Source organism: Macrobrachium rosenbergii, chromosome 26 (genome assembly GCF_040412425.1).
Source record: "Macrobrachium rosenbergii isolate ZJJX-2024 chromosome 26, ASM4041242v1, whole genome shotgun sequence".
NCBI classification, from domain to species: Eukaryota; Metazoa; Arthropoda; class Malacostraca; order Decapoda; family Palaemonidae; genus Macrobrachium; species Macrobrachium rosenbergii.
The window spans coordinates 47,721,628-47,742,814 of NC_089766.1; the positions used below are offsets into that span (position 1 = coordinate 47,721,628).

General features: G+C 39.8%; 2 protein-coding genes across 3 annotated transcripts in view; one reads left to right on the top strand and one right to left on the bottom strand.

Annotated features, from left to right (window-relative positions):
- Nucleotides 1-21,187, top strand: part of LOC136853165 (zinc finger protein 708-like) — a 51,801-nt gene that overhangs the window by 6,219 nt on the left and 24,395 nt on the right. The gene's annotated exons all lie outside the window — the stretch shown is intronic.
- On the bottom strand, nt 1,946-20,037 carry LOC136853164 (transient receptor potential channel pyrexia-like). The gene is made up of 5 exons (XM_067128496.1): nt 19,108-20,037; nt 10,304-10,880; nt 6,065-6,193; nt 4,542-5,886; nt 1,946-3,894 (listed from the first exon to the last, which is right to left on the bottom strand). Exons 1-5 carry the CDS (start codon nt 19,169-19,171, stop codon nt 2,179-2,181), a joined length of 3,831 nt encoding a protein of 1,276 aa, XP_066984597.1. The 5' UTR covers nt 19,172-20,037; the 3' UTR covers nt 1,946-2,178.

The following is a 21,187-nucleotide window of genomic DNA, read 5'->3' on the forward strand; positions in this document are numbered from 1 at the left end:
GACCAATTTTTACAGAAAATCGCTGAAAATTTTTGGTGCCATGATTTGTATTGTGTAACAAATAGTAATGTTTAGAAGCATATGAATATACAGATATGAGATTGATTCCCATAGGCAATCAGTTTTTGTAAGTTTCCGTGCATATATTTGTTGCAGAAGAGATAAGATAAATGCTTATAACTAAAGTGTGTTCATTTTCCAACTGCCCAGGTGCAGATTTTATGATGCAGTTCCATTCTGACTATTGTACATGGTGTACTTTGTACTAAAATAAAAAAAATGGATGCTTGTGATTTGTATGGGACTAAATCAGTCAAGGAAATTTTACCAGTCTTTTCATTATTGTCGATTTGTCCAGTTATTAAATGATTAAAAATACAGCTTATTAGATCATTTAAAATTATAGTAAGGAAAAAACTTTGGATCCGTCCTATAGGAGGTATTCCAAAAATGTTTAGGTTACGGTATACCTGTGGCCCAGGTATACCGAACCCATAAAGAACTTTAGAACAACATGTTTCTTATATTATTATTATTATTATTATTATTATTATTATTATTATTATTATTATTATTTAGCTTAACCAGGCAGTTAATCTGGTTTTGTTCACTGCGCAGTTTGGATTAAACCAACCTATGGTATCAGCTGTTCTTAGTGTTAAATTGTTGAACGTGATCAGAACTTCAGAATTTCAGTTTTACTGATTAGGCTGACATGAGTCTCACGTCTTAGTTCATTTGTGATTTTTCTTGTATGATGTTGTTAGTTTTTTATATTATTTTTATTTTTTTCTTTGTTTACTGTAATTATTTCTCACTCATAGTTTACTCTTTGATTTGACCTTGATTACTGTAAATAGAGAGAGAGAGAGAGAGAGAGAGAGAGAGAGAGAGAGAGAGAGAGAGAGAGAGAGAGAATGTGTCTCTGGTCGTTCCAGTAGTTTCTGAGCTCGGGCATAAATTCACAAGAATTCAGGCTCGATATGGCAACACTGACATTTACTGGATGGAAGCACCATTGTTTAAACCCGTTGCCTAAGGTTCTCTTTCAGAGGTCACCTTTTTTTACGTTGAGAAATGCCCCTCTCTCCTCTCTCTCTCTCTCTCTCTCTCTCTCTCTCTCTCTCTCTCTCTTACCTGGACTGTTAGGAAAGGTGATGGATTTTTCTTGATCGTTATTTACAGATTGTTTATTTATATTTTGTGTATATTCACAATAACTGTTCTGGATTGTATTTGTTATAAAACCTTTTACATTTTAAAGTATTATATAAGGTGTGTAAAACCTTTTAACGGAAAATAATTATTAATTTGATTTATTGATGATCCTCATATTTATGAATTAAACCTTCCCAATTAACTACGTCATGTCCTAAGAGTCTCACGTAGCCTAACGTTAACCTAGGCTAACTTAGGCTTAGGTTAGCCTTGAATTACTTTACTGATATAGCACTGTAAAAACTTTCTCTGATTTTGAGTTTTGAGTTTGACTTTTGGCAGTGTCTTTGGGATCACGTACTGTTAAGTAGCTAATATGTCTGAACGGTTACCATGGTTCTGCTTTAACCAGACACTAGTTAGTTAAAGGTCCCCTTTATTTCAATTCTGATGTTAGGGAACTGCTCCAAGACCAAGTAGCCACCGGCTCTTATATTGAGGACAGAAGGTTATAAATCGGAATAATGTAATTAGAGTTAAAGGAGTTGGACGGCTGGACTGGAAGAGACCAAAGCGAATGATTGGAAAGTAAAAGGAAGAAAAAAATGTAGCTGATTGTAAAGGTACACGCTGAGAACCTTTGGTAAAATGTGCATTGTGGATTGTAAAGTCGATTGTAGTTGGCATTTTTAGGTGATTCAAGGGATATTTATGTTTCATTACAGAAGTACCTTCATGAAAGACTTATTTAAATTTCAGACGAGGAAAACGAAGTAAATTGTACATCAAATGTTTAAAGTTTTTAATTTAATTCTACAGTTTTGGTATACGCAAGTGACCTATAGCTAAACACTGCATATTTAATCACATCATTTGAGTATCCTCCATATCAAGGCATCCTTGGTGAATAATAAATATTAGGAACATGAAATCGGTTTTAAAACTGGTGAATTCTATGTAATCATAATGGGCAGTTAAGCACTGCAGAAGCATTTATATAAATGATTTTTGTAATTACAATTAAACTGAGGAGCCTGATGATTCTGGACTTATTGTTGGTGTCTCAGAACCACTTGTGTCCTTCCCCTCTGAGGTTCCGCAGGATGTGTACAGGCTCCTCCTATTATCCTCCTCTTTTTCACCCTCCAATTCTTGCTCACACTTGTGGCAAGTACCGCTGGACACCAGAGTGTTGACCTGCGTGTTGATGGTCGCTATGTCCTCCGCCAGGTTACTCAGAGCCTTCTTGAGGAATATGCCGTCATCGCGCCGTTCGTCAGCGTCCCAGACCAGCAGGTCCAAGCCGAACCGGAGGGCGTCGATGCTTTTCTGGACGTCACCGTCGTCCCCTGAATACTGGGCTGTTTTGCTCAGGGACCGGAAGTTGGCGAATGCGTGCCGCCTCCTGGCCACGTGGTCCCTAGCACGTGCTGTTCTGAGGATGACCTCCACAAGTTCTGGAGGAAGTCCTGTGTCAATGAGTGTCTGAGGCGTCAGTACAAGTGTGTAGCCGTACAGAGAAGGGCAGATTAATATTCCTTTGTAAAGCAGGGTGAGTAAACTCTTCGGTATGACGAGCGGTAGCCATTTGCTAAACATTATGGCTTCGAAGTGCGATATCTGCTGCGTCTCACGGACCAGTCTGTCGAGCCCTGCTGATTTTTGAAGGCCCTGAATGTCAGAAACTGCCAGACCGACAAGGAGGTTCATGAGGATGATTGTGACGAAAATGAGGAAGACGGAGAAGATGATGTGCGAAGTTATAGGGTACATGAGCGTCTTCTTGTCGTCGAAGAACCACTCGTCGTATTCGATCTCCCCCGTCATCATGACTATTGTCTTGACTAAGCGTAGCATGTATACTTTGAAAGGTTCGTGATTAGGGAACAGCACTCCGAAACTTAAGGAGAAGGCGTTTATTAGACTCAAATAAGCAAAGAGGAACTTCCCGAAGTTCTTGGTGACTTGCGTGAACATCAGCACGTACAAGCCAAACACGGGAAATCTGCCAATAAGCAAGAGCAGCTTGACCCAAGTGATTAAAATGACAACTGCTGCGAGGTGATGCTCCCAGGGTTCAGTGTCCTGCTTCACGTACGACGTGACGGTTATCAGCATCGTGAATGTGATGATTGGCCACTCGAGCAAGTTTTCCCACGATGAGAAGTAGGTCCTTGGGGTATCTATGATCTGGAAGAGTTCCTTGATGGCAAGCATGGAAATGAACGCCCAGATAACGTAGAGGAGTGAAGCCAGCAGCGACTCGTATTTCATCCCGCACTCTTCTCTCCTCTGGGCGTTCTCTTTGGACATCATGTGCGTTGTGGTTTGGTAGTCGGTGGGAGGTGTGCTATTGTATGCCGTAGGGTCTGGAGGAGTCGCGTCGACGTCTGGTAGTGTTGGCGTCAGGGTTGAATCCTGGTGTTCTGTCGGAGAAGGTGGCGAAAAGTGGAAAGGTGCAAAGATGGTTTCCTGCGTAGTGGAATTCAAATGGAAGCAAGAGGCTGCAGGGAACACCACAATGATGTAGACTGTTAACATGGCGACCATGAGCGCGTAGAAGATGAGATTGAATATGAAAAAGTTACGGACTTTTAGCCACTTGAGGAACAGAAGGGTTTCGCACAGAGGGTGCTTCAGCAGAGCTTTTTGACCCTCTCTGATGAAGCAGGACAGCATTCGACACTCTAAGCCGTAGCCCTCGCCGGGTATGAGGACTCTGAAGTTCATTTGTACCTGAAAATGATAAAGAATTATACAGTTTATGAAGCAGTAGTTTAGGTTGCAATGATGTGCAGTTGACTGCTTGAATAAACTGGTTAAAGAGGTTCTTTAGTGTGGAGGGTAATAAACTGGCAGTGATAATGACCTTTTCACTAAAAAGGTATTTTTGAAATGCTAAATACTCCTTGCAGAGTAGGTCAGAATTGTCACTGTACTGTAGTTTTTCATTGTACTTAAGTTCTCACACTGAGGTTTTGTAAACTATATTAACCGTAAAGTCTGCTGTAGTCCATCACTATCCATTAAATTTAGATATATAATGTAAAAGATATAAAACAACATATTAAGATTTCATTCCAAAAATTTAATGTGTTGCTCTCATTAGAACTTTAAAGACCTTTGGTTGTGTGGAATTTTTAAATAGGAAATTAGTATCTCTTAAAGATGACTTTATATGTCTGTTGGAGTAAGTATAAATCTCAGAGTAGTGCATTTATGATGTCGCTACTAAATTTTCTCTAATGGGTTTAAATCTTTTATTATTTATAAAAATTCTAAGTTAAGGTTGGGTGAAGCTTTGATTGTTCATAAATTAGAGTGCTAACTTACTCTAAATCGAATGGAAAGTCGGACTAAAGTTTCAAGTCTCTCTTTCATACCTGTGATTCTCGGTCATGATGGTCATGGTCTGTAAAACCAATGGCCGCATCGAGATTTTCTTGGATGTGAGCCAGGACTGTCGGTGTGCGACGTAGTATCAGGTTCAAGGCAGACACACCACCTTGCGTGCAGGCCGTAACATCTCCGCCATGGTCCAGGAAGAGAAGGACGCAGTACGTCGAGTCATGCACAGCAGCCATGTGTAGAGGTGTGTACCCTGAGAGATCAGCTGCGTTAGTGTCTGCCCCAGCCTCCAGCAGGAGCCGGAGGCATTCGTGTGACCTGGAACCTTTGAAGATGCCGCTGTGCAACGGCGTCTTGCGGTCGCGATCACGAGCGTTGGGGTCGGCTCCGAAGCTCAGGAGGACTTGGACGCTGTCATAACTCTGAGCTTTTGCTGCCAAGTGGAGTGGCGTTTGCTGTTTGAGATTCTCTTGGTTAGGGTCTGCGCCGGCTTTCAGGAGTTGGTGAGCGATGCTGCTGTAGCCCTCGTAAGCAGCGATATGGAGCGCTGTCATTTTTGACGCCCCGCGGGATGATCGGACGTCTGCCCCGGCGTTAAGCAGTATGTCTACAATGTCCAACAGTCCCTCATATACAGCAACATGCAGAGGGGTTTCGCTGAACATGATGGTTGGGTTGGGATTTGCACCAGCTTGGAGCAAGATTTGCACACATTCCGGCACCGCTGAATGCACTGCGTGATGCAGTGGCGTTTCTTTGTCAGAATTTAGACCAGCATTGACATCTGCTCCAGCAGATATCAGGGCTTTAATACCATTTATACACCCACTCCGAGCTGCGAGCATGAGAGGTGTAAACTCCTGGTTATAATCCCATTCTGCAGAAGTGCCAACTTTTGCTCCACCTTTGATCAGTACTTTGATCACTTCGTCAGAGCCACTCTCAGCTGCTAGGTGCATTGCACTGAAACCTGCGCTGTCCTTGGCATCAGCGCAGGCTCCTGCTTCGAGGAGAGAGTGAACAAGGTCAGCTGCGCCCTGGAGACACGCCCACAGCAAACATATGTCAAGCTTAAGCCTCATGTTACTCTCTCGTGCCATCGCCACAGCCTCTGCGATCTTGCCAGCCTCCAGAAGGTTGAGCACTGTAAGCGGCTGCTGTTTGGTCGACAAGAAGGATCTCAGGGCATTGATGCGCTGCTCCCGGACTTCTTGGGGGTTCCACCCGGAGCTGACTTCCAGCAGACGTTTCTCGAAGTTTGTCGCTTCCTCTATGTCGTTTTCGCAGGCTTCCGACTCGGGGCTGATGTCGTGATCCACGTCTGCGCGCCATTCCCGCTTCCTCCTGGAGACCTTGCTTATTCGTCGGGTGGTCCTTTTCCTGTAGTGAAGAAAATGTAATGGTTGAGTATGGATGTCGTCAGAGCTAACACATAGTAAATACAGGTATTAGAATGTAAGGTATTAGAATAAGTAAGATTTTACAGCATTTAAGGGTCAGGAGGATAAGATTTTGTTAGGTATTCAAAACAGTAGTACTTGAAACCATTGTAGATTACCCTGGCTTTTTCAAGTGCCTCTCAGCTTCTTCATGGATGTCATGAAGATGATAGTTGGAACATGGTCTCCCATCATCATCAGCCTCGTCCATGGAGTAGAAGGTGTTCTGTGTGTCATCTAGGGAACCACTGGAAGGGGAGAGAGAGAAGAAAAAATCATTGGGTGTCTTGATCCCTTTGCTCAAATGCCTTTGAGAAGTGAGAGGAATAGTTTTTTTTTTTTTTCAGGTAACAGGCTAAGGACTAAAACAATTTTGGTACTGCAATAATAGGAATTTATTTGGACTCTGTGTTGACTCAAGTATAATGAACAGGACATGAAATGAAAGTCATGGGCCATGGCGTTAAAGTAAAGAATCGTAATGTAGATTCAAATGACAGTTATAAAGCTTTATGAATAAGGGACAAGTGGTGCGGTTAGAAATTCTCTGCTTAGGTGCAAAAAGGAGAGATTAGTGATGAGATATCCCTTGGCCATTTGTAAAAAAAAAAGGCGAAATTTAATTGGAAACTTAGAAATGTAACAGAATGGGTGTGTTATAAAATCTTGGAGATTATGGTTCAAATAAAACAAGTGCTATTCCAGATTTATAGGTTTTATAAAAGGAAAGCAGTGCTGTGGAATTCTTAGGTTAGGTATAAAATGAAAATAGTGATAAGAAATTCTAGTCACATTTGTAAAAAGGATAGATGTTTGATGTGAACACAGGGATTGGTCAGTAATAACACCTGAAGAATAAGAAAGACAACAGTGGGTGGAACATTTTTGTGAGGTCATGAATAAGAAATAAAGGGGGGGTGGGTGACAAGGTGTTTGATATACCAGATGGTGAAGAAGCCCAAAATGTAATAATGAATTAATTTACATTTTTAACAAGTGGAATCATTGATCATGGAACTTTGGAGATGGAAAGCACGGAGCTGTGATTGAATGGGGTCTTAAACGAAGTATAAAAAGTAAGGAGGTACAGACTCCTAGCCTTGGTTTTCGAAGGCTTAGCGTACAGGTTAACAAGGCGTGTTGCGCAGTGTATATGTATGAAGAAAGTATGATTTAAATTTCACGGAACTGGATGTATAATGAAAGGTACAGGCTACGGTGGTAAATTCTTCTGGAAAGGCCTTCCTAGAAGTGGAAAATTATATAATAGAATATAGAATTTAGGCCAAAGGCCAAGCACTGGGAACTTAGGTCGTCATTCAACGCTGAAAGAGAAATTGACAGTAAGAAGGTTGGACAGGTGTAACAGGAGGAAAACCTCAAAGCAGTTGCACTATGAAACGATTGTCAGAGGGGATGGAAGGTCAGATGAAAAAAAGAGAATATAAACGGAGGTACAGTGAAAGGAATGAAAGAGGTTGCAGCTAGGGGCCGAAGGGACGCTGCAAAGACCCTTGAGTAATGCCTACAGTGCACCATGTGAAGTGTACTGTGACTGTAGTTTCACTTCTGTTGGGTTTTATGTACAGTCCTCCACAGGGATAATTCCCTCTCTGGCGGGCCCATGTACGTTTTCAGAATAAGGTGCTTCTTATATTTTATAATTGTCTTTCAGTGTGAAAGCTGTTTGCAATGAGGTTTATAGGTTTGTGTACAAAGAATGTTGAGCCTAAATACAAGAAGTAGAAAGATTCATACTGAATTCATTGACTTGAAGATTACGCTACATGAAAATCAGCGCTTATATAATACTATACTTTACGTTCGTTGCATAACAGTGAACGCAAAGATTCAATTCCCAGGGGCATACGGTAAAATTGCAATACGTCTGCCCGCTCATGCATTTATGGTGGTATTTAAGTGGTGAAGGCATCTGCAATTCTGCATTTTACTGTGTTCTGTTGTGCTTTTGGGATTAAGCCTGTCGAAACTTTATCTTCTGACCAACAGGTGGCAGCACCTAACAGGGCTTGTAATCACGGTAGGGCGGCCTCTTACAGCAACAGACAGACATACTTAGGTGTTGGTATTATGCAACCGTCGCGTCGCCTCGAGTGAAAAGATAATCTTGTAGTGCACGTGAGATAACATCCTTTTTGGGTAACCTACACTTGGGAAAACTTGTATTTTGTAACTAAAACGTTGACGGCACTCTTCGTATTCAAGTGTAATGCCTAGGTAGCGTTGGAATGTCAGAATTTTGTGTGCTTTGAGAGGTTCTGCACCCGTACACTTGAGAACGTTTGCTTTTATTTTTCCGGCAGAGAATTTTGCCTTTGTTAAACGTGGATTCCCTTTCGATATATCGTATTTTTATTATAAATGAGCTGTTAATTGCCTTCTCTCTCTCTCTCTCTCTCTCTCTCTCTCTCTCTCTCTCTCTCTCTCTCTCTCTCTCTCTCTCTCTCTCCGTTTTGATATGAACATTTTACTTAGTGTAAAATTAAATGTTTAATTTGGTATCTAGAACGAAACCAATCATTCCTTTTTAAGTGATTGTTTTGTATCGTTAACACCGTGTATAGTAAATGACGTACTTTATGGAATAATGAATCTCAGAACAGATTAAAATGGATCAAACCCATTACTGTTGGATTATAGCATTCTTCAAATCAAAAAGAGCTGTTCATTAACGTAATTTGGCACTTATCTGAGTGGGTTACACTGGTTTGACCCGTGAATAACTGGATGAATAACCCACGTAACCGATTCCTGTTTAGGCAGACTCTGTAGTTAGTTCAGTTGACTAATAATATAATAATAATAATAATATGATTACGTAAGTTTATGGAAAGGCTCATTGATCCGTTTCAACTTGTAATCAATTACTTGGTAGTTAGTTCAGGTGCTTAATAATAATAATAATAATAATAATATGATTATTTACGTAAGTTTAGGGAAAGTAACAAGCAGGATATTCTTGACAGGAGTCATTGTAATGCTACGTTCCACCAAGTTTATGTTAAAAGCTGTTGCTACTAAAGCAAGACTCCTGATTTCTATTAAACTGTGCTCTAAACCGTTTGAATTCTTCTTCCTCTTCCTACTTATTACCCTTACTAACTAAGGGTTAATGGTTTTCAAGGAAATTCTACTCCGAACCATTTGACTACTTTACGCCAACTTTTAGTACCCGGTACTATTTTAACGTATCTTTTTACTGCTACTATGTCGATATACGTAATATTTCAGCGTGTTGTGAACGATCCAATTCCTGCTTTATCTTAGTGAATCCCGTAGGTGGGATAGCGCCGTCAGTGCACCTCACGTGGTGCACCGTAGGCATAACTTAAAGGCGTCTTTTCAGCGTCATAGCCTTTACTGTACCTCCGTTCATATTCTCTTTCTTCCATCGGACTTTCCACCCTCTCTTAACAATTGCGAGGTTTTCCTCCTGTTACGCCTTTCAGACCTCCTTACAGTCAATTTCCCTTTCAACGCTGAATGACCTCATAGGTCCAAGCACTTGGCCTGAAGTCCATATACTGTTTTATTTTAGTGAAGCACAGATTGGCTATTTACCCTTATTGAATTCCTTGGCCTCATTGTGATCCATTGCCAACCACGCCAGATGGCTCAGGACTCTTCCAAGTTAGTAAGCATTGATTAGTAGGTCACTGGAGCACAGGTCCAAGCAGGATTGACTAAGCCTACGCTGCGTAGGATTGCTATTTGGAGGATGAATGTTGATGTCGTACAGTTGTGTTGTTACATCGACACGCCATTTTCAGCCGATCGTTTTGACAATTCAATTGTTTTTTTAATATTTTATACCACAAGGCAGTACAACTATTGCTTTTAAAATACTCCAGAATGAATATCACAGCATGATGATGAATCGTAGCTTCATAGAAAGTGTGCTAAGTGAAATATCGTGTATCACAGCTCTTTTGGACAGACATGACTTTTAAAAAAAGGTCTTGTACTGAAAGGTTAGTTGACCGAGTAATGGGTATTCAATTGTAAGCTGCCATTTTATATGGGTTGGAGTCCTTTATCGTCTATATCATACTTTTTTTTTTGTAATGTGGTACATAACTGTTTCTCTAAATTTGTGGCATAGGTGGTAATACTTCTGATTTTTTAATGGCTTTTGTAAACGAGGTAGACATTTGACTTATTCATAAAGCGGACGTAAATAAATTGCTAAGTAATTTATTTCCTAAATTGCTGTCTTTTAGTTGTAAGTGATAAAAGTGCATCCCTGATTAGTGCTATAATATGCTTTGCCGTCTGGTATAATTTGCCCACGGCCTAACAATTCCGTCCGGGTTCTGTAATAGTTCTTTATATCTTACCTGTTCTGCTTATTTTGAATCCAGTTCTTGATTCGAACGCTCCTCGACAGCCTCTTGTTCTGCTCGCCGTGGGAATCGCTCGAGACTCTCGCCCTGTAGGACGCCTGCTGCTGCTGGCCCTGCCTGGTTGGGGACCATGACAGCTGGGTTCCCAGAGTGGTGTGCCTGTTCTCCAGACACCCGCCGTTCGATATGGCATTTTTCCGCAGCGCTTGCACAGCTGCTGTGCGGGACAGCGGGCTGGAGTGCCTGGGCTGCGCTGCTGTGCAGGACAGGGGGCTGGAGTGTCGGGGCTGGTAGCTCGGGAGCACTTGCCTAGGCGCCGACACCGTTGCCGTCACGGGTTTCCTGGGGTTATTTAGGTTCCCTTTCGCTGGTCCAGGGTCGTACCCCATGCTGACCAGGGGCGCGGGGAGGTGGGTGCGGTTGCGGCCTTGTTCCGGGTCCAGCCTGGAGAACATGGAAGGGACGTTGCCGGAGGAGCGGGAATAGATGAGCGTTCCCGGCAGGTCGTGACAGGAACGAGACACGTGTCGGACGTCCGGCGGTGGGAATCTTGCCTGGGTTCTGAACCGTCCTGGAACGAGAGAGAGGTTGGGAGGTGAGAGAAATTGCGAGATGGATATGTGACTAAAATAGCCTTATATTTGCAATAGATGCAGCAATCATTATGCTCTAAAATAAAAATAAAATATATATATATATATATATATATATATATATATATATATATATATATATATATATATATATATATATATATATATATATATATATTAAAATAGCCTTATATTTGTAATAGATGCAGCAATCATTATGCTTTAAAATAAAATAAAAATTATATATATATATATATATATACACACACACACACACACACACACACACACACACACACACACACACACACACACACACACACACACACACACACACACACAACTGGCCGACAATGTTATATCGAATTTGGCGGAAATTGTAACAGTTGCAGTGAAGGTTTTGGGGCAAAAGTTGAAAGTGCTATATCAGTATAGCCTAATATATATATATATATATATATATATATATATATATATATATATATATATATATATATATTATATATATATATATGCATTTAATCTTAATATATACAGTATATATCTAGGTATATTGTATATTGTGAATGTATGTGTTTCTAAAATGTTTGTTGAACCTAACCGGAGATCAGAGGCAAAATGGATACTTAACTTTGACTGTTTTATGTATTTAATCTTAATAAAAATATGCATCGTATCCCAAAATTCATTTAGAAAAACCAAGAAAAACAAATTCCTCGGTTTCTATAAATAGAGCGGAATACACAAATCATTCCAGCTGAGAAAACAGTCGCAACAGTTTGATCTTTGCTCAAATTGCAAGAGTAAAAGGGTGCTAGTACTAAAGATGGCGGAAGCTCCTTGGGACGCCGCCGTGTTTAGTACTAACCCCTCAGGGGATCAAAGTATTATATATATATATATATATATATATATATATATATATATATATATATATATATATATATATATATATATATATAGATTTATATATATATATGTGTGTATGTAAACACATTTCTATATTGTGTAGTCGACAAATTATATAAATAAACGATATCTTTGATCCCCAAGGGGCTAGTACTAAGCATGGTCGAAGCTCCTTGGGACGCCATGTTTAGTACTAGCCCCTTTGGACGCTGTGTATAGTACTAGTCCCTCGGGGATCAAAGTATCATATACACCCATTTCTATATTGTTTAGTCGACAAATTATATTATTAATGTAATCTGTCGACCACATTCTTCGTGCGGCCGTCCACCTTACATTTACCATAACGGCGTTTAGTACTAGCACCTCGGAGTAGGTAACAAGCCCAAGTAGCACCAGAGTAAGTAGCCTACGTTGTGTTAGCAAGGTATGTCTTCATCACTCCGATTAAAGGCGTGATTTCAATTGAGAGGAACTTTGAATGATTTTCTTTGGCACCTTGAAATAATCAAGCCAAGTTCGTCTTGCTACGTGACGAGACGGTGGTTGAAGTTGCCTATTGTGCTTCTCTCTCTCTCTCTCTCTCTCTCTCTCTCTCTCTCTCTCTCTCTCTCTCTCTCTCTCTCTCTCTCCCGGACATTTTGAACCTTTGTAGATTTTCATGGAAAATACCAGGCCTCATCGCTTGCTTTATAAGATGTGTGTAGGCCTATGTGTATTCAGCATATGTATATATAGTGTTACACAACGTTAGACTGCTGTATTTTCATTGTGATTACATCAGAGAGAGAGAGAGAGAGAGAGAGAGAGAGAGAGAGAGAGAGAGAGAGAGAGAGAGAGAGAGAGAGCGCCTCCGTGCAAAGTTTATCATAGCCGTGACTCAGCACCGGAGTGGGATAATGGCGCTGTTTTTAGGGAAACAGGGCCGAGGGGTAAACTGTTTGGGGAAAGACCCTTTTACAGGTCCCCTATACTGACGGTGCCACGTAGTAGGGCCCCCCCCCCCCGTCCCTCGACGTCGTTCCCCCTTCTCTCATTCTTCTCCATTTTCCTTTAATCTTTTACCTCCTCCTCAGGGGGTTAGTGCCCCTATAGCTGCAACCTCTTTCGTTCCCTTTACTCCACCTCCGTCCATATTCTCTTTCTTCCATCTGACTTTCCTCAACCCTCTCCTAACGGTCGGTTCACGGTGCAAGTGCAAAAGATTTTCTGCTCTCGATTTCCGTTTCAGCGCTGAATGACCTCGTAGGTCCCAGTGCTTGGCCTTTTAACTTCTGTATTCAGTTCGATTCAGTCGATTCAATCCTTCCAGTTTTTTCCTCATTTCCTTTTTCCTCATTTTCCTTTTTCCTCTCGCCTCCCAGGTGCTGCGTCGAGGCAAAACTGAGCCAATTTATTGAGTAAACTCCCGAGGTGAGGGCTGACAGGTTCCTAGACTTTGGCTTACGTTGGAGACGGGGGCTGTTTGGGCTTCTGTATTGGAGGTGGCCTTTGTGGGGTGGGGGGTGGATGGCAGGGTGTGGGTGGCAGGGGTGGTGGTGTGATGTTTGGTATGTGGAAGGTTAACTGGGTTGTATTTTGCTCTCTGACAGGTGTGTATAATATTTATTTGTTGTCTGACAGATGTTAATTATGAATATTTTCTGTGACAGATGTTTATTATGTGTTTGTTCTGACAGATATTTATGTTTGTTCCGACACATGTTTATTATGTGTTTGTTCTGACAGATGTTATGTGTCTGTTCTCTGACATGTTTATTATGTGTATATTCTCTGACAGATGTTTATTATGTATTTGTTCTGACATGTTTATTGTGTATTTCTTGTGTGACAGGTGTTTATTATGTGTGTTTTCTCTGACAGGTGTTTATTATGAATATTTTCTCTGACAGATGTTTATTATGAATATTTTCTCTGACAGATGTTTATTATGCATTTGTTCTGACAGATGTATATATTATGTATTTGTTCTCTTGACGGATGTTTATTATGTGTTTGCTCTGTGACAGATGTTTATTTTGCATTTGTTGTCTGACAGATGTTTATTTTGCATTTGTTGTCTGACAGATGTTCATTATCTATCGATTCTCTGACAGATGTTTATTATGTATTTGTTCTGAGACAGATGTTTATTATATATTTGTTGTCTGACAGGTGTTTATTATTATTTGTCCTCTGACAGATGTTTATTATATATTTGTTGTCTGACAGATGTTTATTATGTATTTGTTGTCTGACAGATGTTTATTATGTATTTGTTGTCTGACAGATGTTTATTATGTATTTGTTATCTGACAGATGTTTATTATGTATTTGTTGTCTGACAGATGTTTATTATGTATTTGTCTGACAGATGTTTATTATGTATTTGTTCTCTGACAGGTGTTTATATTATGTTTTTTGTTCTCTGACAGATTGACAGACAGGATTTTTTTGGACTCTTGACAGAAGTGAGTTTATAGGACTCTTAGAAATGGAATTGTGTAGGACTAACAAATGAGATTTTATAGGACTGCGAGATTGAAATTTATAGAGCTGGCAAATGATGTTTTATAGGACACTGACTGGACAGAGATTTTATAAGACGCTTGATAGAGGTTTATAGGAATTTCACAGAGATTTTGCAGGACTGACAGATGGGATTTTATAGAAACGAAGGTTGGGATTTTGTAGGACTCTGACAAAAGGGATTTTTAGGACTCTGACAGAAGGGATTCTGTGGGATTTTGACAGAAGGGACTCTGTAGGAATCTGGCAAAAGGGATTCTGTAGGACTCTGACAGAAGGGATTCTGTAGGACTGACAGAAGGGATTCTGTAGGACTGACAAAAGAGATTCTGTAGAACTGACAGAAGGGATTTTGTAGGACTCTGACAAAATGGATTCTGTAGGACTAACAGAAGGGATTCTGTAGGAATCTGACAAAAGTTTGTGTAGGAATCTGACAGAAGGGATTCTGTAGGAATCTGACAGAAGGGATTCTGGAGGACTTTGACAGAAGGGATTCTGTAGGACTTTGACAGAAGGGATTCTGTAGGACTTTGACAGAAGGGATTCTGTAGGACTGACAGAAGGGATTCTGTAGGACTGACTGAAGGGATTCTGTAGGACTTTGACAGAAGGGATTCTGTAGGACTGACTGAAAGGATTCTGTAGGACTGACTGAAGGGATTCTGTAGGACTGACTGAAGGGATTCTGTAGGACTGACTGAAGGGATTCTGTAGGACTGACTTAAGGGATTCTGTAGGACTCTGACAGCGGGATTCTGTAGGACTTTGACAGAAGGGATTCTGCAGGACTTTGACAGAAGAGATTCTGTAGGACTGACAGAAGAGATTCTGTAGGACTTACAGATGGGGTTCTGTAGGACTCTGACAGAAGGAATTCTTTAGAACTGACAGAAGGGATTCTGGAGGACTCAGACAGAAGGGATTTCTAGGACTCTAACAAGTGATATTGAATACGGCTCTCGACAGAAAAAATTGTGCAGGACTGTGGGAAAACGACATTGTGGAGGGAATACCAAAGTGTGGCGGCAGAGGGAAAGAACCAAATAAGCCAGGATTTAAAAAAAAAAAAAAAAAAAAAGCTCGTCGAAACGTGAGTAATTAAGTGGCGCAATTCAGAGAAGTCCCTCTTGTTTATTTGTTTATTATTTTTATACTTTTTTTTGTTAGTCATTTCTCTGATGACTCCCAGCTGTTGTTTATACGGATCTCATTTCCGCTGGAAGCTATGCGGTTGAAGAGGGTTCATGGAGATAATGTGAAAGTAGTATTAATAATAATAATAATAATAATAATAATAATAATAATAATAATAATAATAATAATAATAATCTAAGTCTGTGGCCCCTTTGGTGGGCTTGTTCCATATGAAGAGGTTTCATCTTCTGAATAATAATAATATTATTATTATTATTATTATTATTATTATTATTATTATTATTATTATTATTATTATTATTATTATACGTTAGGATTATATTTTTTATCAACTTGACCAGTATCACGCGACAGGCATAGTCTTGCTATTGGTCACATTCATCACATTCCCTGTATGTTTCTCCTGAATTTAACCTTAAACAACTTTTTACATCATCTTGGAGTTTCGAAATTGACACTTCAAGACGAGTAAGACTGGTCTTGAGACCAGCTCACCTGTGTCACTGGGACCCACAAAAAATAAGTAAAAAATGCGCTGAGGGAAAGTTTAATATGCATCGTATAATCAAGGCCACCGAAAATAGATCTATCTTTCGTTGGTCTCGGTGTAATGGTGTTTGAGCCGCGGCCCATTAAACTTTAACCACGGCGAAGTGGTGGCCTGGCCTGTATCGTTGCCAGATGCACGATTGTGGCCAACTTTAACCCTAAATAAAATCAAAACTACTGAGGCTAGAGGGCTGCAATTTGGTATGTTTGATGATTGGAGGGTGGATGATCAACGTGCTAATTTGCAGCCCTCTAGCCTCAGCAGTTTTTAAGATCTGAGGGCGGACAGACAAAGCCGGCACAATAGTTTTCTGCACAGATATATACAAAAAATAGTCATTGTAAGCCCATCTCGATTTGAAATTTCTACTGCCGCTGGCTCCGTAGGAGGGTAGCGCCGTCAGTGCACCTCGCGTGGTGCACTGTAGGCATTACTTAAGGGTCTTTGCAGCGTCCCTTCGACCCCTAACTACAACCTCTCTCATTCCTTTTACTGTGCCTCCGTTCATATTCTCTTTCTTCCATCTGACTTTCCACCCTCTCTAACAGTTGGTGCATAGTGCGCCTTTAAAACTTTCTTACTGTCAATTTCCATTTCAGCGCTGAATGACCTCATAGGTCCCAGCGCTTGGCCTCTGGCCTAAATTCTGTATTGTATCTATCTGTTTCGCCTTTGCAGGGTCTTTTAGCCGTTTTTCATTTGAATGTTCACTTTCTTTGAATAATAGTAATAATCTGTACTGTATATATGAATATATGTATTGAATCATAGTAATATATACTACCTGTATATGTGAATATATGAATATCTGCATTTTACATTCATTTCTCGCTATAGTGTGGTTCGGATTCCACAATGAGCTGTAGGTCCCGTTGCTAAGTAACCAATTGGTTCTTAGCCACGGAAAATAAGTCTAATCCTTCGGGCCAGCCCTCTCTAGGAGAGGTGTTAATCAGCTCAGTGGTCTGGTAGAACTAAGGTATACTTAACTTATCTGCATTTTCCTGAAACTCTTAGGCACAAAGAATATGTTTGAAATTGTCAAGGAACTAGAATCAATGAATCATATACATTTTAACCCGATTTGGACTCCCTGATTTTCAGGAGGTCAAAGATGCATAGAAAATAATGATGACAATGAATGCTTTCACGAAAGGTGAAAGTATAATGTGATTTCGTTTGGTTTTCAGTCTGAATCCGGTAGGCTTTCTCTTGTCATCATAAAGATGATACGCCTGGCTTGGGTCTGGTTGAACCACAGAGAGATTTCACATTCTCAGTTGATTCCTGATCGCCTTCTTGCACATTCTCAATTGATTCCTGCATCCCCTTCTCCTGCCGAGAGCAACTTGATTCGCTGAACAGCAGAAGCACCAATATGCATCAAATGTTTTGCCTCGCTGTTAAACTTCTGCAAAGTTCCAGAGGTCCTTTATTCCTCCTCACGCGGCTGGACTGTGGAACAGCCTCCCTATGTTGGGGATGTCGTGCTGTTGGAACTACTACTTCTTCAGAAGTTCTAGCGAAGATGCAATGCATTGCTACCCTAATGCTATTCTCCTTACGTTTTAATACATTTTTATCTATTTATTAATTTATTTTTTCTTTTTTAGTAAATGGGGTCTCTTCTTTCTGTATTTCCCTTTACTTCCTCTTACTTCTTCCTAATGAACTCCTTAAGATTCTTTGGAAGCTTCAAGAATTTCAAGTCAGTGGCCCCTTTGGTGGGCTTGTTCCATATGAATAGGGTTCATCTTCTGAATAATAAATGATACAGCGTGCTTCTCACTAATGTAAACTCAGTCGTTGCTATTTTTATGTTCATTTATTTCAATATTATCGCTTCTGTGTCATTTTTAACGTTATTAAAGGAATAAATCTGCCTGGGGTATAGTAGGGTTATAAAGAATTATTGTGTGGATTTTTCGTTTTCTGTAAAAGAAAACTATTGTGCCGGCTTTGTCTGTCCGTCCTCACTTTTTTCTGTCCACACTTTTTTTTTGTCTACACTTTTTTCTGTCCACACTTTTTTCTGTCAGCACTTTTTCTGTCCGCCCTCAGATCTTGAAAACTACTGAGGCTAGAGGGCTGCAAATTGGTATGTTGATCATCCACCCTCCAATCATCAAACATACCAAATTGCAGCCTTCTAGCCTCAGTAGTTTTGATTTTATTTAAGGTTAAAGTTAGCCATGATCGTGCTTCTGGCAGTGATATAGGACAGGCCACCACTTCGCCGTGGTTAAAGTTTCATGGGCCGCGGCTCATACAGCATTATACCGAGACCACCGAAAGATAGATCTATTTTCGGTGGCTTTGATTATGCGCTCTACAGAAAACTCGATTGCGCCGAAGGAACTTCGGCTCATTATCTACTTGTTCACTTGTTTCATATCGTGGTTCCAAAGTGTTATTGTAAAGATCTTAAGTTTATTGTTATTGTTGTAATTAAAATGGAGTTGTAGTTGTTTTTTTGTTGTTTTGGACGATTGTAGTTTCATTTCATAACTTTTTATCCCTTGATTCAAGATGTAAGTTTTTTAGGGATTTTTTTTAGCGAGAGAGAGAGAGAGAGAGAGAGAGAGAGAGAGAGAGAGAGAGAGAGAGAGAGAGAGCTCAGGTTTTTGGTACATAATCAAGAGTCTGTGCTTCCTAAGTTTGCTTATACAAGTTGTTAAGAATTTAACAGTGGACGCTTGAATAATAAGCAAACTCTCTCTCTCTCTCTCTCTCTCTCTCTCTCTCTCTCTCTCTCTCTCTCTCTCTCATCAGAAGCTGATGGTGATTCTCTCTCTCTCTCTCATATGCAGAAGCTAATAGCGATACTTCTCTCTCTCTCTCTCTCTCTCTCTCTCTCTCTCTCTCTCTCTCTCTCTCTCTCTCTCTCTCTCTCTCTCATTCATTCATTCATTCATTCATAAGCTACTGGTGATGTGATTCTCTCTCTCTCTCTCTCTCTCTCTCTCTCTCTCTCTCTCTCTCTTCATGCAGAAGCTACTGGTGATTTCTCTCTCTCTCTCTCTCTCTCTCTCTCTCTCTCTCTCTCTCTCTCTCTCTCTCTCTCTCTCTCGTATAATTACCTCTTCCCTCGGGGACTGGAGACTCGCTCCCACCCACACGATACTGCTGATGTCTCTTGTCCATAGTTTCGGGCTTCTGAGGTCAACCGTGGGTCAACCCGCGCAGGTGACCTCGTCTGAGCACTTTAGTGGCACGTCCGAATTAGGGAAAGAGGTCACTTAATTTTATCTCTCAGCATGTTGCATTCGTCTCACTTATTTGTGTCAGTCAGTTTCGTTACTTGAGTTATTCCCTTTTTTCTAGGGTAGATGATGGCTAAATCCCTTTGTTTCTAGGGTAGATGATGGCTTAATCCCTTTTTTTCTAGGGTAGATGATGGCTTAATCGCTTTTTTTCTAGGGTAGATGATGGCCTAATTGCTTTTTTCTAGGGTAGATGATGGCTTAATCTCTTTTTTCTAGGGTAGATGATGGCTTAATCCCTTTTTCTAGGGTAGAAGATGGCTTAATCTCCTTGTTTCTAGGGTAGATGATGGTTTAATCCCTTTTTTTCTAGGTAGATGAAAATGGGTTCTTTATTTTTTCTTTTAAGAAAGGATATCTATTTTACATTCTAAGGTTTCGAGGGCACACTACGAAAAATTGAATAGTAAGAAGTGAGTTTTAAAAAACTCTGTTTCTTTAAATTATTTTAGAGACATTTAAAAATATTTATGACAAAGTTATTCGTAAGCGCTCAGTCTGTCCTTACACTCTTTCACTCTGAAACTCAAGAGGAAAAATTCTCCTCAGGGCTCACTGAACCTGCCAAGTATAAATTCACTTCTTCACTTTTGCGAATCCAGCAGGAAAATCCCCAAGTTCCTTTTTAATTTTCCGTTTTGTTTACCTTTTATCCAAATCAGCCCTGGGTCGAACTAGCTAGGCAGCTCGGCTGCCACACTGTGTTGTATCTGTCGTAATACCCAGTGCCCGAGTCGTAATCTAACCAAGACCCCCTTTTAGCTTTGGGGCATTTCCTGTGTTTACATGACGTCCCTGGAGTGGGCGGGGCTAAGGTTGAGCTTGGCCAATCAGATGTATGGAGACCGTTTCAAAGGATGTTCATTTTAAATGCCTGTGAGTTTTGACTGTTCGCGAATTGATAAATGATATTTTGTATTTTTGTGTTGGTAATGATGCCTAGTCATAATTATTGATTTTTATCCACGTTCTTCAAAGCTCAGAGCTCATAAATGTTTGAGCTTGGTCTTGTCAAAACCGAAAATGTTTACGTGACGAGCTGATGTTTCCACCCAAACAAATTGCGAGCATAAGTTATGCTGGGATGGGTAAACATCGGAGCGTGCACTTGGAGCCGACCCTATGCTTTTCTAGAAGGCTGGAGGAGCGTAGCGGGCATAACTGAGCTTAATTGTTATAATTTTTGATATTTTTACTATTCTCAATGTTGGTACTGTCAGTGCCATTATTATGATTACTGTTTTCACTGCTTCTTCAGCAACTGTGTGGATATTGCCGATTATCATTCTGGGCTGAAATAAAGGACATTATTATTATTATTATTATTATTATTATTATTATTATTATTATTATTATTATTATTATTATTATTATTAATTATTAATTATTTGTTGTATTGTCCCTACTTTGTATATTCCATGTACATATGACCCTGAGCTGAAATAAAGGATATTATTATTATTATTATTATTATTATTATTATTATTATTATTATTATTATTATTATTTTGTTATATTGTCCCTACTTTGTATATTCCATGTATTTGGCCCTGAGCTGAAATAAAGGATCATATTATTATTATTATTATTATTATTATTATTATTATTATTATTATTATTATTATTATTATTATTATTATTATTATTATTATTATTATATTGCTGGTTTCGAATAGATCATTTTTTTGAAGAAAGTCACAATCTCGTGAAAAACAGTGTGTGTTACAAAAATCCTCAATTCTACAGAAAACAGAAAACACTGGCTTCGAAAGCCTTTCCTTTTGTATTCTACATAGTAATATTACAGTTCACTACATAAACTCATAGTTTACTACATAATTGTGAATTTTTATTACATATATACTTTTTATTAGCAATAGGGTTGCAGTGCGGTTAT

Excerpts from the sequence above, each read along its gene's own strand:
- LOC136853164 (XM_067128496.1), bottom strand. The coding sequence starts at position 19,171 with ATGGACAAGAGACATCAGCAGTATCGTGTGGGTGGGAGCGAGTCTCCA. Across the intron at positions 6,194-10,303 it reads ATTCAAAATAAGCAGAACAG|TGGTTCCCTAGATGACACAC; the intron begins GTAAGATATAAA and ends CTCCCCTTCCAG. Across the intron at positions 3,895-4,541 it reads ATCATGACCGAGAATCACAG|GTACAAATGAACTTCAGAGT; the intron begins GTATGAAAGAGA and ends TATCATTTTCAG.